This window comes from Aquila chrysaetos, chromosome 10 (genome assembly GCF_900496995.4).
Source record: "Aquila chrysaetos chrysaetos chromosome 10, bAquChr1.4, whole genome shotgun sequence".
Lineage (NCBI taxonomy): Eukaryota > Metazoa > Chordata > Aves > Accipitriformes > Accipitridae > Aquila > Aquila chrysaetos.
In genome coordinates, this window is record NC_044013.1 from 27,511,030 (window position 1) to 27,526,549 (window position 15,520).

The 15,520-nt window shown below is 37.8% G+C and overlaps 1 protein-coding gene across 13 annotated transcripts in view; it reads right to left on the reverse strand.

Annotated features, from left to right (window-relative positions):
- GIGYF2 (GRB10 interacting GYF protein 2) overlaps positions 1 to 15,520 on the reverse strand; it is a 79,315-nt gene that overhangs the window by 50,531 nt on the left and 13,264 nt on the right. For all 13 annotated transcript variants that reach the window (XM_030027049.2, XM_030027058.2, XM_030027057.2 and 10 more), the window contains 3 exons: positions 13,428 to 13,557; positions 11,056 to 11,151; positions 6,490 to 6,598 (listed from right to left, as the gene is read on the reverse strand). In XM_030027049.2, coding sequence (XP_029882909.1) covers positions 6,490 to 6,598; positions 11,056 to 11,151; positions 13,428 to 13,557 — 335 coding nt within the window. The remainder of the gene's footprint in view (positions 1 to 6,489; positions 6,599 to 11,055; positions 11,152 to 13,427; positions 13,558 to 15,520) is intronic.

The window sequence follows — 15,520 nt, forward strand, 5'->3', positions numbered from 1 at the left end:
CTCCTCACTTTTTCAAGAAATGATTCTCTGTAGGTGGCTACCAAGTATCAAGCCTCAAGACAAAAAGTTACAGATGTATCCTCAATTAAAGCATCTTGAAGCACATCTTGAGTGTTTGGGTAGGTGCAGGCTGTTAGGTTCAAAACAAAAGAAAAAACACAACAGAAAAACAACACCCCCACACATCCCCAGACCTTCAAGACAGCTTCCAGTACTGGTTAGATCAATGGCTGCAGTCAAGTTTCCAGATCTACGAAAGATAAACCCTGCTTGAGAAAGTACCACAGCAGAAGAAATGGGAGGTTTTTTTATCAGCTAACTTACCATTTCAAGGATCTCATGGAAAGACAAACAAGTGAAACACATCAATCCGCTGGCTGTCAGGACAATTCCTTTCCTGCATACACATGCAGTCTCTATAGTCAAGCCCAAGAACCATAAAAGCACTTGATAAAGGGAATTCTTGGCTGTGAAATTACCACAAACCTCAATCCTTTCATATTTCTCTCTTCCTGGCTTCAAGAAAACAAACACCTCAAAGGATGAGGTGCAAACCAGGCCAGGGATCTGGAGGAGTAAGACAGAATGACCAAATGAAACAGGAAATAAAACACCTTGAGAATGGAATCCAGTCTCTGTAGTCTTCTGAAGAAAATAATAACAAGCCTCTACATCTAAATTCTAAAGACCCCTGGATGCATCAGGGAATTGTACCACATTTCAGTGTCTTATGGAAAGAGGCTCTAAAAAAAAATGGAAATAATTAAGGCAGTTGCAACAGTTTCTCCACTATTCTATACTAAATCTCTTGGGGTAAAAAAAAAAATAGCTTTCCAGGCAGAGAAGAAGAAAACTGATCCCCAGATAATCCAGTCAGGCTCCTCAAATACACACTGATTTTCTATCAGGCAGTACACGTTGCAGGGTGTATAAGGAAGCCACAAAGTTAATGTCTGTACAATTTCTCCTTCTGCTTCAGAAATGGGGTTTCAACATCCTCTTTGGAAAAAAACTATCCTGTTCCTAGCACCAGCAAAGCAGTTCAGTGGCAGACCTCCTTGTCACAGAGATGCAGACTTCCTTACCACAGAGTTCTGGGGATGCTTAAGTTCAGATGGAAACTGGACGAACTGGTAAAAGATAAAGCTGATATTTACTACACATAGAGACTACATCTGGATCAGGTAATGTACTGAGCTGCAAATGTCTAGAAGCTGAGCATATATGTGATGCTTCTTCACTTTTGTGTTTTTACCCAGTCCTCATTTTTTTGCCAAAGTGTCATCTTTTGGCTGTTGCTGGAGACAGACTACTGAGTTGAATGAGCCCTTGCCTGATTCAGTGTAGCTGTTCTTACACAAACTCAGGTGGAGACACAGGAGTTGACTGAGCACTCAAGGCAAGAGAGGAAAGATTAGTATCAGACCTTTGACTGTACTGTAAACATGAAAGCCTTCACTATGGCAAGTCCACTACTGCAAGGCTGACCATAGTCATGAGTGCAAAATAAGCTGCAAAGGCAAGAGACAGTAAATATGTGATACAACATAAAAAGTAGCACAATGTTTATTCAGTTAAGGCATTATGGGTCCCCTAAGATGCTGGAAAAGGACTCTGAGCTGTTATTCTCCACAAGAACCCAGGAAAGTTTAAGCATCTCATGCAATGGCAATCTTTGCCTAGTTTCTTCACTAGAGGAAAGCTCTCTTCCTTCCTCTCACAGGAGATAATAAAGCAGAAGCAGTTCACAAGAAAAAGCCACAGGCAGGCAGAGTCAAAACAGAACAAAGGCACTGACTCATCTCACATCTCTGAAGTAATAGAGGTGGAAAGTTGCATATACTTTTCCAACAGAAACAAAACTGGTTGTCCTTCTCTGTTTTTTACAGTGAGTGACAGCAACATTTGTAGTGCTCCCCTTGCAGTGCAAGGAAGCATTACTACACACTGATTACTGATAGCAGACACACAACTGGCAGAGCCAGAAGGCTGGGGATATGGGAGATTTCATCAGCAAATAAAGCAAGTGTCCTGTATAAGGTAAGAACAGAATTAAAGCTGTTTTAAAGGTGCCATAAGCCATGCTGCTGTTAAAAGCATGTGAAACAACAGCCTGAGAAACCTCTCTCCACTTACCCCCCCCCTACATCACAGTTCATCAGTCCTTCAGTTGTGCTCAGCCACTGAAATAGTCTGAATTAAAAGATAACCTTGCAAAAGATTGAAACAATTGATCTCAGCAATTCAGTTTAAGGCTGCCTGTGGGGCCATGCTACTCAACTCCCAGCTGTACTGATACCATACAGTACCAGACAGGACCTATTTAAGCCACTTCTGCCCTGGTTGTGTTCCCAACCCCCTCAACTGCATTCTCCACGGCACACCGTCAAGGTGCGGTAACATGATGTGCCCATTCAACAATACCTGGTAGAAGTATATGTGCAACTCCAGCAGAAACCAAGCAGACCTCTGTGTGAGCAGCATACTGCATTAAAACAGATCCTACCAAGCTACAGAAGATAAATAGCTAGTTAAGGAAAACCATGGTGTACAAAGTCAGTTATTCAGCAAGTATTATGTAGATGAGCCTGACCTGAAAGTGCACACTAGGACACAGCTAATACTGATAACAAAACATATGAAAAATGCTTGCAGAGAGGATAAAACTGCTCATATAAGCACACTGTTCACCATTCTGTTTCTGCACTTCTTGGCTTTTTTTGTGGCTAATAAATCTAGAATGACATGTTTATTTTAAATAGAATGCCACTTCTGAAAAAATGCATGGCACATGAGGAGCAGACTTTCTAAGTGTAGATGTTGCACAAAGTATTGAATGCAAAGTCAATAGATGTCAATAAACCCTTCCATTTAAGAACTGAATGGAACAGCTGTCATTTGTTATTTCAGTAATTCCTTAAAAACCTCAGAATGAGGACCTCAATACACTGGATATTGTAATCATAACAGCCAAAAGTCTCTAACCTGGAAAACAGACAAGTCTGAATTTGAAATACAAAAAATACAAGACACGAGTAAGAGGGCAAGAAGCAGCACACACTGTCATTCTGATTGTCATTACAAAAAAAAAAAAACCCACACAACACAAGAAGCAAATTCTTGAAATTACAGCATGACTGGAGTTTAGGATCTACGATCATATCCATAGTACTGTGTGGGAAGAGCTAGATAACTGTAGTTCAACTACTGCTGTTTAGGTATGAGAACTTTCCACTTTCACACCATTTACACACTTACCAACAGCAGCAAAGACAGATTAAAAAGGGGAAAGAACTCTAATGGGAAGCAAAGCACCCTTCATAAGGGTCTTAACCGAAAAGGAGAACAGCTACAAAACAAGGTGTCTGTAAGCTTACAGCCCATTCCAAGGACTATTTAAGTCTCCCCTTGTCTGAGGCTCTTATTCATGAATGTTGACATTCCAGTCCCGCCAGCACAAAGCGCAGGGCTTAACTGCACACCACAGGGAGCTCCCAGGAAAACAAGTCAATTAGAAAAAAAGTCACGTGCAAGTACTTGGTTTCTTTAGAGAATATAACTTCAGAACTAAAATGTTTCAGATTTATGTCTCCACACAACACAAAGTATTAGTGACGGCAGTTGCACACTGCAAATGGTTTTTAACAGTAACACCAAGTTGTATTTCAGCACAGTCATAAATATTTTAAACAAAAATCAAAGCAATTTCCACACAGAAATTATCTTCCCATCAGCTAAACATAATTGTCGTAAGACTTGAGGTGACCATCGAGCAAATATTTACTGAGTGTTATGTTGTAGTTTTAAATATTGATAAAGGAAGTCACATTTAAAGTTCTAATAATAACCTTCCTTTACCAGCAGTTCATCCGTTCTTCCCTTTGCCAATCTGTTACAGACTCCCTCTCATGCTCCCAAATGCTTGAAAACAATTCTGTGATTTGTGCCTCAGTGAGGGAACTTAATTAACATATCTAATCGTACATGCAAATTCTCCCCTGAAGTTACTGTTGTGCAAGTCACTTCAATAGAGTAATCTTTCAGTAAAGCTGAAGCCCACATTTGATCAGCCGCAGCTTTGCTGCACATAATGATGTAAAGTTCATGAAGAGCACCAGATAACCTCTTGAATCCAGGCAATTTTGCAATGCAATAAAGAAAAATGTTTTCCAACTGTTAAGTGAAGCATTTCATTTAATGAACACACTCCAAAGAAATTCTAAGTCCTTTTCACTGTAATTTGAAAAACAGAACTGCATTTAAAGCTTGCTACTTGCAAGCAACATGTTAGTTTTCTAAGTTAGATGTCAGTCCTACACAGAGCTCTTCATAAATAACTATTAGAGACAAAGTCCTTAATTACAAGAACATCACGTGTATAATTATGAAGAAATGTAAGATTTTGTCCTGGCAGAAGCCCTAATTTGTTTGCTGAAATATAGAAACTTTGGGAAGACTCATCATGCCTAAAGCCCAAGATTAGTTGCTCATGGAAAGAAAAGGGGAAGAGTGGAAGAAACATGCAGCAACCAGGATCAATAGAAGAAGGAAAGCTCAGTAATTTACTGAAGAAATTTACTGGAGAAGTATGTTCTTTACAGCTTAGCAGAAGTAAGAATGACAGTAGCCTAACAAGTACAACAATGATTCATGCCAATTAAGAAAGATTAAATGAGGATGAAAACAAAAATAAGTGAAAAAGATGAATTTTGCTACAAAGTTCTTGAGCTAGTATTTCTTAACATATCTTAAAGAATGAAGTATGAAAAAACAGGAATATATGCAGTAGAAGCTTTCGAACAGTCTTAACAATACAGCATAAATTTTAAGTTCTGTCCACTAAAGTGTAATGAATCAAACTTTATTGCCAAACAAAAGTTCCATGCATACATAGATATTAGATACTAGAATTACTGGATTAGAAGCCATATTCTGCCATGTTTAACCCTATGACCTCACTGAAACTAGTGGGGGCAATTAAAAAGCAACCCACTGCTCACTGCATAAGGATGACAGTCATGGTTCACAGTACAGCAAAAAAAGAACAGAAAATTTGACAGGAGAAAGAAAAATAAAGGGTTTGGCAAATTAGAAATGGTCATGGTATCTTGAAACTAGAGAGCACACTAGTGGTCATATGATCTCAAATCACCAAGTTTTAAGCAGCATTCATTTCATTTGCAGAATTAAGCCTTAAAGCATCTAAAAAAATAGCTAAGATGTATTCCTAGCAAAAGTGAAACATGGATGGTAGCAATGCAATATGCACATTAACACAGCAAAAAAGCAACAGCTTTCAAATGTACAACAGAAATATAACAAGGTATATTATATACAAGTAACTGTCACCCCACCTCTATATATGTGCACATACTTTTTTTTTTTTTAAAGGATTTGGGCAAAAGAGAATGATAAATAAAGAAGGGGAAGGGACAGGGAAATCCAGTGATAGCCTTGTTAAAGTTTAAATGTATATGCCTTAGCCAGGAAGCAACCACAAGAGGACAGATGACAATCTACAAATATCTGAAAGATGTAAGCTAAGAAGAAAGCAGGATTAAGGAATGAGAATAGAAATGAGAGAACAAATTAAGTCAGAGCAAAATTCTGGTCAAGCATTTAATTATGTATGGAAGTGACTTCTGAAGATGTTATTGAAAATATCACCAGTTAAGGACATTTAGAATTAAATTAGAAAGGACCCAAAGAGAAACCTCACCTAAGCACCTGCAAAGACAGAGGCTACATGATTAATTATTCCTGATGATATTTCCAAGTTATTAACATCTTAGTATTCTAAATGTAACCCATCATATTTATATATATATATACAAAACCCCCAAAATAGTGTTCACAGCAGTATGCACATTGAAAGGAAACTGCTAAGATAAACTTTGGATTTAACAATTACTTTTCAATCTAGTGATATGGCTAGAGGACATTTTCTCAATTAATTTGCAAATGTTCAAAGTGATCCAGGATGAGACGTTGAAATGGCAAGACTCAAATTTCTCCCAAATTGAATGATGTCTTTCCATTAACCTTCTCCTGTTTATTCTCAGGATGTTAATAAATAAAAATGACTTTTCAGAACACGCAACACCATTTACTAAAATCTTACTGTTTCAAATACATTCGTGGATTCTTCTCCCCTTTCCCTATAAATTGGTTTTGTACCTTCAATAAAGTTACTTCTAACAATACTGAACCAAACAATTTCCTATTCCACCTAAAAACTACCTTTCCCTTTTGCTTTCCACACCCACCAATCTGACAAAGGCATGGAACACAGGTACCAGATGTGCAGAACAATCACTAAACACAATATTCATTCTCTAACACCACCTTATTGGAAAGATACCAAAGCTTTAAGGGAAAAGAAACTGGGCATCAGAAAATCTGGCTATAACCAAGCTGCATCTAACATCTTTCAGAAGCTTTAACTTGGATCACGTGCATACATTGCAGCACATCCCACTAATAGCTCACCTCGACCTCTAGAGGAACTTCGACCTCGAGGAGCCCCTACCACCGTTCCTCCTCCACGTCCCGTCAACCGCAGGACAGCAGCACTGTTTACAGACATCGAGAAATTTCTCTGCCAAGAAGAAGAAAGAGCCAGGGTGAAATTCCATTAAAAAAAAAACAAAACCAGAAACACTTACCATTATCCTAATTTTAGCTTAATACCAGCCTTGTTTTCCTTATGTTCATTACAAATTCTTTACAACCGACTAACACTAACAAGGAAAACAATTCCTTGGAGACATGAGTGGCTGAATCACTCTATAAAAGCATCTTGGTCAATATTAGTACTTCCAAGTTACTTACCTGAAATTTCCATGCTCTAAAGGTAGCAAGTGAGCACCTACTCCTTTATCAGACGATTCCAGCACAGAAGTGATTAGAACATCAGCAGCTTTAAACACAGCCATTCAGTTGCAAAAAGAGATTGGCACCTGCCTATACCTGATGCCATTAATTAACACCAACTCTAAATTTGCATCTTAAGCAAAGCAGGAACACGTAAAGAGCAACAGAACTTGTTAAGCACAATTTTATTCAATCTCCTTCGCAGAAATAAGTCTTTTTTCTCTAAATGTATCTATCATAGGAGTAACATGCTTTGGGGAACACCAAGTGTATTTAAGAATTCTGAAATTTAACAGATACTCATTTTAATAAGACAATAAACACCAGTAAAATTCAAGTTTATTTTAACATGAAATAATTGCTAAAGAAAAAGCTATTTCGATAAAGAATGGATAATTATAACCAACTCTGACCCCATTCTCTGAACACAAGTAGTTGGAAAACTGGGCCAAAGAATTCAGCAGCATGTTCAGAAGGCAAACCTGAATTCACACACACTTTCTGAATGCAAGTTTCAAATAATTAGAATGCAAAGGACTCCAAACAGCTGTTACATCGGGCTTCTTGGTAGGAACTTAAAGGAGGCAAATTGCTTACATGAACTCATCTGAATTACTATGACTTTGAAGGTCTGCAGAGAACAATGACACAAGCAATTATATACTATTAAAAATCTAGATGGCTAACAAAGCCAATAGACATCTAAAGGAGTTTTAACCCATTTCAGAAACAAGCCTGCTTGATACATTCTTCCTACAAAATAGATCCTTCCTTCAAGAGGGAACTGGTAACTACGTAGACTTGAGGGGGAGAAAAAAAAAAAATCCAGTCATGCATGGCAAAAGCAAGGTCAGCCTCCAGTAAACCTGATTCTGTTTTCCTAGCTAGCTCTTAAAATTTAAAACAACCATTTCAACAGCATGTCAAAAATGAACCACCTCCATTTGCCTCTAAGCAAATCACCACCCTTCCTGCTGTTGATATTTCTCATTTTTTGTGAAGTGGTGAAATATTTTACTATAGAAACGACTCTAAGCTATTGATCAGATTCACTGTCTTGCATAGGAGATTCCTTAATTTTTGATACCTTATTTTTCCAGTAAGAACAAAATAGTAATCTCACTTCCTTTTCCAGTTTTTTTTTTACTTGTCTGCCTCAGCTCTGAACAAATTCTCTCTCCCCTCTGTAGAGCTTGCTGTGGTGAAGATGGAATCCTTGTAATGTGCATAGTGGTAATAATCCACATGGTAAGATCACAGTAAGTAACAAAAAAAGCAAAGTCAAAAAAGCAAAAAACACCCTACTATTGATTAGTGTATTACTTCAGCATCCATCCCTGACAATGCACACCCAAGAGCAAAGCTGCCCCAAAACAAGGGCTCAATTCTTTACTATCAAATGGAAGATGTCCCAAGAAACAGACATCAGAAACATAACCATTGAGGAGAGAAAAAAACCCCCTCCATTATATTCAGCAAGAGCTTGAGACTCCCTTACTCCACAAGCAAATAAGATTAAGACAACTGAATTCTTTCCTAATGCAAATAGGAGTAAGGGGAGCAAGAGGGAAAAGGCAAAGGAACATATCCTGCATATTGCCTGTGGTTGGTGGTAGAAACCTCTGTTAAAACTATGTGCAGAAACCTTCTTTTCTTCAAAAGACAGTTCCCTGGAAACAGATCTTAGACAAATCTATGATTTCCTATAACAAAACTTACTACAGGGTGAATGAGTTGAGCTCTAGGTTAGCTCAGCATCCTTACCACCAGGAAAGTGACATTCTACATAAGGATAAAGAGGACCAGCAATTCCATATGAAGTATATCCATGTCCTGTAATAGGGAAAACTATAGCCCTAAGCATCTGACTAGTTAAATTCCACAGGACTAAACAAATTTAAGCTTAAATTCATATAGCTGACATTACCTATTACCCATCTCTAGATAACACATCTTTAAATCAGCTTGAGACAAGTTCTTCCTGGACATACTATACATACAACTACAATGCTATCAGGTGCGTACTCTCCGGTTGCGAGCAAGAATTCCTCTGAATCCAAGCCTAGAGTAAACCTGATGGGTTCAGCTTCAACTGAACGCTACCCCAAAGTACATGTATTCTGATCAGCCTGTCCTCTACAGGACTCCCTAATCTCTGTCCCTCAAGTTCTGAGAGGATAATACTACCTTCAGTATTTATGCAGGGGGCACAAACATGTTTTAAACTCTTTTATCAACCTTAGGTGAAAGAGCTTTCCTGCACCACGACTAGCAGCAAAGCCATTAAATATTCACCTCAAGATCACTTCTGAACACGATTCTTGATGATGAACAATGTTTATTATGTCATGGGGAATAAACACCAGGAATTTCTGGTAGTTTAAATAATGACATTCCCTTGGCATCTCGAATCAGTCATGAAGGGGGAAAAAAAAGATCTTCAGACAAGAAAAACCAGATTGTTCACATCCTCTGGGTCCTCAGAAAATACTGAAGGAAAGACTTTCTTAAAAAGGGAATATGGACCTCTTTCAGAGTAAGATTTTTGTGGAGATTGTAGAATACTGTTAAACTGACCATGAAGACTCCTATATGATTACAGGTGAAAAGGAGCAGGAAAAAAAAACAGTGACACAGTGCACACCAACTTCTCAGAAGTTTTCAAGACTGATGAAACACTGGGCACTGCAGCAGAGGACCACCTCTCCCTGAAGGTCAGCAGCACTTACAATCTCATCTGTACCGAGAGGCTACTCAGCACATTTTCAATACCATAGCCTTAACCTCATATTACTTCTCTTGGAGAGTATCTTGACACTCACCAGAAGTCAACGTCCCTTAACTGTAAAAGGCTTGTAGTTTACTCTCTGAAGGACTCTTATGCATCAGCAACAAAACATGTCCAAAGGTATTTAACACCAAGGTTCAATATTTTGGTGTGCTACTGTTTGTCTGGCTGACCATTTCCTGGGCTTGCTGCCTGAATCCCTCCTGTTCCCACTGCAGAGTGGGAGCTGGGCTAAAATTTCCCATAAAAGCATATTCTCAATCTCAGTTGCCTTTTAAGACTGTGACATGAAGTGCCTACAGGGTATTCACATGAACTTAAACATGACTGCTGATTAAAAGCTAAACTATTAGCATCTTATGTCAAAGAACAGCATCCTAAGAAGACACAAGAAATATGAATCAACTCTGAAGAGGAAGGAATTCCAGGAAAGCTGAAGAGGATATGCCAGAAAACCCAGGCGTAAAAAGATGATGAAAAATTCAAGAACACAATAGCATGAGGCAAAGGAAGGAGGATACTCTGAAATCTTCAGAAACTAATACTAACACTCCCCACCCCTGCAAAAATCAAATTACACTCAAGTCAGTAAAAATACTCAGCTTTCTATTAGAAAAGAAACAAACAAACAAAATTAAACCACAGTATTCTGAAGAAAGAGAAGTGCTAAGAAACAGGAGAAACCAGAGAGCAACTGCACAATCATAAATTCTGACAGCCATAAAGAAGGAAATCAATTCAGAGTCAAAAGTCAGAGGCATTTATCCAGAGGGGGGCGGACAGTTTTCTCTGCTAGGAATCAAATTTAAAGCAAGGACTTTCAAACTACTCAGATCAGTCACCCTTGAAATGGAATCTTCATGAACTACCTGTTCTCATACTTATCTTGTTACCAATTAATTATATACCTATAGAGACCAAACAAGGAAATTGTTGAGCAACTGCTTACATACAAAGTAGCTAAGAGTACTGCACTTTCCTAAGAAATGTTAGCAGTCAAAAAACTTCAACACTTCTCCGAAGACCACAAAACTGAACTTACACAACTTGGACACTTCTATTATAACAGAGACGGTGATCCAAAAACTACTGATCTGAAAATGCTGTGTACTTATAAATAAGGTAATACTCCACAGAGGATGATCCTGGATTTAACAAGTTGACTGTCTGCCACCCACAGAAAATTGTATGAAAAATATTTGTTCAAATTTAAGACAATAATTGAGCATAAATGAAATTTAAATTTTATGCTAATACAGTATGCTTTCATAATTTCTTTCCCTGAAATCTACTAACCTCAAATTTTTTGTTTTTTAATGGAGGTAAACTCTTTATTTTACCTTTACACTAATGAAAATCTGAAGATTTTGGTTTTTTAAAAGAAGGATACAAACCTGTTCTTCTTCTGTAAAAGGTACAAGTGCCAGTGGTGGCAGGGGCTCCTCTTGTAAAATAGGCAGAAACTCCTTATCCAGAAGGTCTGAAGGTATCTGTATGAAAGGAAAACAGCATACAAATATACCCAAGTATTTCCATTTCAGGGATGATGCCACATACTTTGATTTACAAAAAAATTTTTATTCTGCCAACTCTGTCTCCATCTACCTGGTACATCAGTACTTCCAATAACATTTACTGGGGGTGAGTGGAACTCCACTGCAAATTTACACACACACACCACACACACACACCCCCCGAAAAAAAATTCTTATAGACAAAACATCCAAAGCATCCACCACCCACAACTGTAACAAGTAAAGTATCAAGATCATACATGTCAGAATTCAAACTTCCACATCACAGCAGCTCAAATCTGAACCAAGAGAAATTTCACCTGGTAAATTAAAAAAGTATTGCTTTAACTACAATGCACTTTTATAGCCAAATTTTTATTTATATATTAACAAAACTACCATATATAGCACAGAGGTGGTATCTGATTTAAAGTCAGCATTTCCAATTTACAACCAACAGGAGAGTAAAACAAAAAAAGTGAAGGGAAACTATAGGTATGGATTTATTGAGTAGAGAACACTGATGATTTATATAGAAAAAAGTTAACACTGATTTTTAATCAGTCCATCATCAGATGGAAGCTCCATCAGCAGATGTGACCTTCAGCATGTGGACAAGAAGCTGCAATTACAGCCAAGTGAGCTCTGATTATGCCAACAAAGAAATGTTTTCAAAAATATCTAGTTCACAATACTAGAGATGAAGACTTCTCCCAATTTTAATTGAAGCAAAGCAACCTAGGGTTTTATTTTTTCATTTCGGTACACATTAGCAGAAGTCTTCATGCTTTCAATCAGTACCTTTATCAGATGCAACTTTGCCTAATTTTCAGCCAAAGACTGAAGATGATGACACAGTGAAAAAAGACTAGGATACAAGATACAGCTTAAAAACATCACATCTAGTAGTTGACTAGAAACAGTGTCAAGAGTCCTCTCAGTATCAAAAGCTGGAATTGTTCAACACCATGGAAACACATGTTTATCAAAAGCAAGACATACTCTAATAATAATGCCCTTCTGGCAAACACACAGGGAGAAAATATTCTTTTGGACCATTCAGAACTATCTGAGAGCTTCCTGTAACACACGGTTTTAATAGGTTGTTCTGAATCAGTCGCAACTGTAGAGGTCTTAGCATCATCTGATATAACATACACAAATTGCAAAAAACAATGACCTCTGACAGGCTGACTTATTCAAGCATAACATCAAGGTTTAAATCGCAGCTTCTCAAAGTAGAGCAGGGTAATTCTGCATGTTAAAGCACGGCTTTAAGCTGTAACACACTTAACAGCTTTAGAAAAATCTTTGACATTCAACGCCCTTGAATCCATGTATAAGCAATGCAGGGCTCCCAGCACTGTATGAAACAGTCAGCACAGTCATCGTAGAGTAAGAACATGAAGGTATGTGTGCACATCTACATGCAAAGCTAAAGGCACAACCTGACAATTTCTTGCAGTCCCTCCCTGACTTGAGGGTAAGTCAATAAGAGGGATTCAGACTTCCAAGTCACTATGTGCCTGCTGCAACAATAAACCTACCTGTCACCATCTACAGAAAAAACTAATGTTTACAGATGCAGAATGTATGAATAATTTGCCTGAAGCGCTTTCTGAAATGTTACTCTTGTATCACTGAGAACCTTTGTTTGAAATTAAACTGGAGGTGAGTTCTTGACTTTCTACACTGCTCTTTGGTATTACAGGTGCTGGAGTGTATTTGTGTCCTGAGTCCCAAAGAAGTGAGCTACTAGAGGACTGCTCTCACTGGGCTGGTTACCTGCTAAAGTGAACTGCCTTAAGTCAGGATAAATGGGGAGCTCTTGCCTTTTTTAGATCATCTGCTAATATGATTTATTGTCTGACTTTCAAGCTCAATCAAATAACTATTTTACACTGCATTAAATAAAATCCTACTGAGGCAAGCAAATCTGCACAGCTGCAAGGACACTTTAACTCTCAGTCATCTGTGGCAGTGGAACTAAATATGGCAATCAGGGTTTTTTTGTTCTTGGGGGGCAGAGGAAGTTGCCCCTACAGTGGCAAAAAGAATCAAACATAATGAATGCGGTAAGAGTGGCATCAAACAAGCACACACACAAAAACTCCACAATCAGACCTCTTCAGTTCTTTGCCAAGGGATACACAATTTCTTTGTCCACAGTCACAAAATAAAAATAACTATTCCTAATCACAAGACTGTCATTAGGAATACACACATCAGGCCACCTTCCTTTTCCTGCTCACCTTATTATCCTTTAGAAAAAGTGCCAGCATTTCTTCTCTCCCATACCGATAGTCTGCTAGTTTGTACTTTGGCAAAGCTGGAGACAAAGGAGGGGATGTCACGCTCCCGCCACTAGACAAAGCACGCAGCCTAAAATAAAGCAGAAAAACAATGAAAACTGAATTGAGGAGAATGTGCCTTCACCTATGCCATCATCCCTCTGCACATTTACATATTTGACACAAATGAAATAAATCCAGTACTGAAAGTAAAGGAAAGACATTAACAGTCTAACTTCAAAACCCTGAAACTTGGTGCTTCAACAAGAGTGAAAGACCTTCCCTCATTTTTCCCACAGCCAGGAGAAAGAAAAAAAAAAAAGATATTGCCACGAGCACATTAACGAATTCAACTCATCCCCAGGAGAATGCTTTTGTCTTGACTATATAGCAAGCTAGCTACACCCCTAAAACCTTGACAAAGCTATTTACATTGGCTGCACAAAATTCAGTTTTAAGTCTTCCATAGATATTAATGACAACAGCTGCTTTTTGACAAGAAAAATTCTTACCACACTAGGGACAGTGTGGCAAACATTAACCTAAGGAAAAAGTTTATTCAGATGTTTCACAAAGTTTAACAAACAGTACAGGACAGTAAATTTTGCAATGATGTTTCTTCTTGTGTCTCTGGAATCCTATTCTACCCCAAATTCCTTTTCCAGAACTTAAAATTAATGGCATTTTTCAGACAGTGCATACATCATTTAGGTTAGTGTCTTAATAAAAAAAGATGTACAAAATAGCTACGCTTTACTTCAGAGACATTTCAAGCAGTAATCTAACTTAGGGTAACAGATAAATATGCTATTAAGTTTCGTCCCATCCCCCACATCTAAGCTACTCAACTTCTTGCACCTTACGTCTTAACAGTTGTGTATTATTCCCACTCCACAGGTGGATTACTCTCATTCTATACAATCATTTCCTCAGCTACAAAAATATCCAGTATTTTTAAGTTTGAGGAATGTTTTACAAAAGGATGTGTGTCAAGAAAAAAAAAACCCAGACCATTTTCCTACATTCTCCTTAATGTGCATCTTAGACAAGTAAAACAATGAAAACTCTTCTCAACAATCACAAAATCCTTGGAAAGGGAGGTGCTCTAAACTAAAACATTGATTCAGAAGCTACCTTTCACCTAATTATTGAAGCATGCTTTGATTTGGTTTATTGTTCTTTAAACAGAAAGGAAGAGTAATTTGCAAGTCAAATGTTTATCTTATTTTTTCGTTTGGTGCCACCCAGTGGCAGTTTCTTTGCATACCACTTCCAAACAAAAAATGCCTGGGGAGGTATTATTCAAAGGATTAGATGGCTCAGCACAATGTTCAACTCCAATCCAGATAATAGTGAAACTCTCGGTCACGTTTGAAGTGATACAACAGCATACATGACGGACATGACTATACTGCAACCCAAAAGAATAATTATAAAACTTAGAATTTTATGCCATTATTCTCGTAAAAATGTAGTAACTCACTGGAGTATAATATATACTTTCATACATAATCTAATACTGTTTTTAAACTAAATGGAGACTGAAGTCCCCTCACTATGACAGCAATCAAGTTACTGTTAAAATATGTGCTTTTTTAGAGTTGCCTTCCCCCTTCTCTTTTTTTAATGTAACTTTGGCTTCCATCCATCAATAAACCTAATTGTGCCTGTCTCTTATACTGAAGAGCACTCCTGCATAAAATATCTGCCTGGTGGGCGTATTTATAGATAGTGATAAAGTCATTCTTTAACCTCCTTTCAATCTAACAAAATAGACTGAGCTCTTGCATTGTTTTCCAGGCCACAAATCATGTCTTACTACTTTATTGAATACTCTCCAACTTTTCTACGTTGTGTATAAAAATGTGTCAGCAAAAGTGAATACGTTATTCCAGTAATAGTCTTATCACATGCTATGCAGCAATTGTATTTCCTATAACCACTCCACACTCCCATTTACACACTTAAGGATCACATGACTCTTCAGAAACCACACCATTCAGAATTCTTGTTTGTAATTGCAGTCACCAACACTTTAACAAGAAATTGGAACA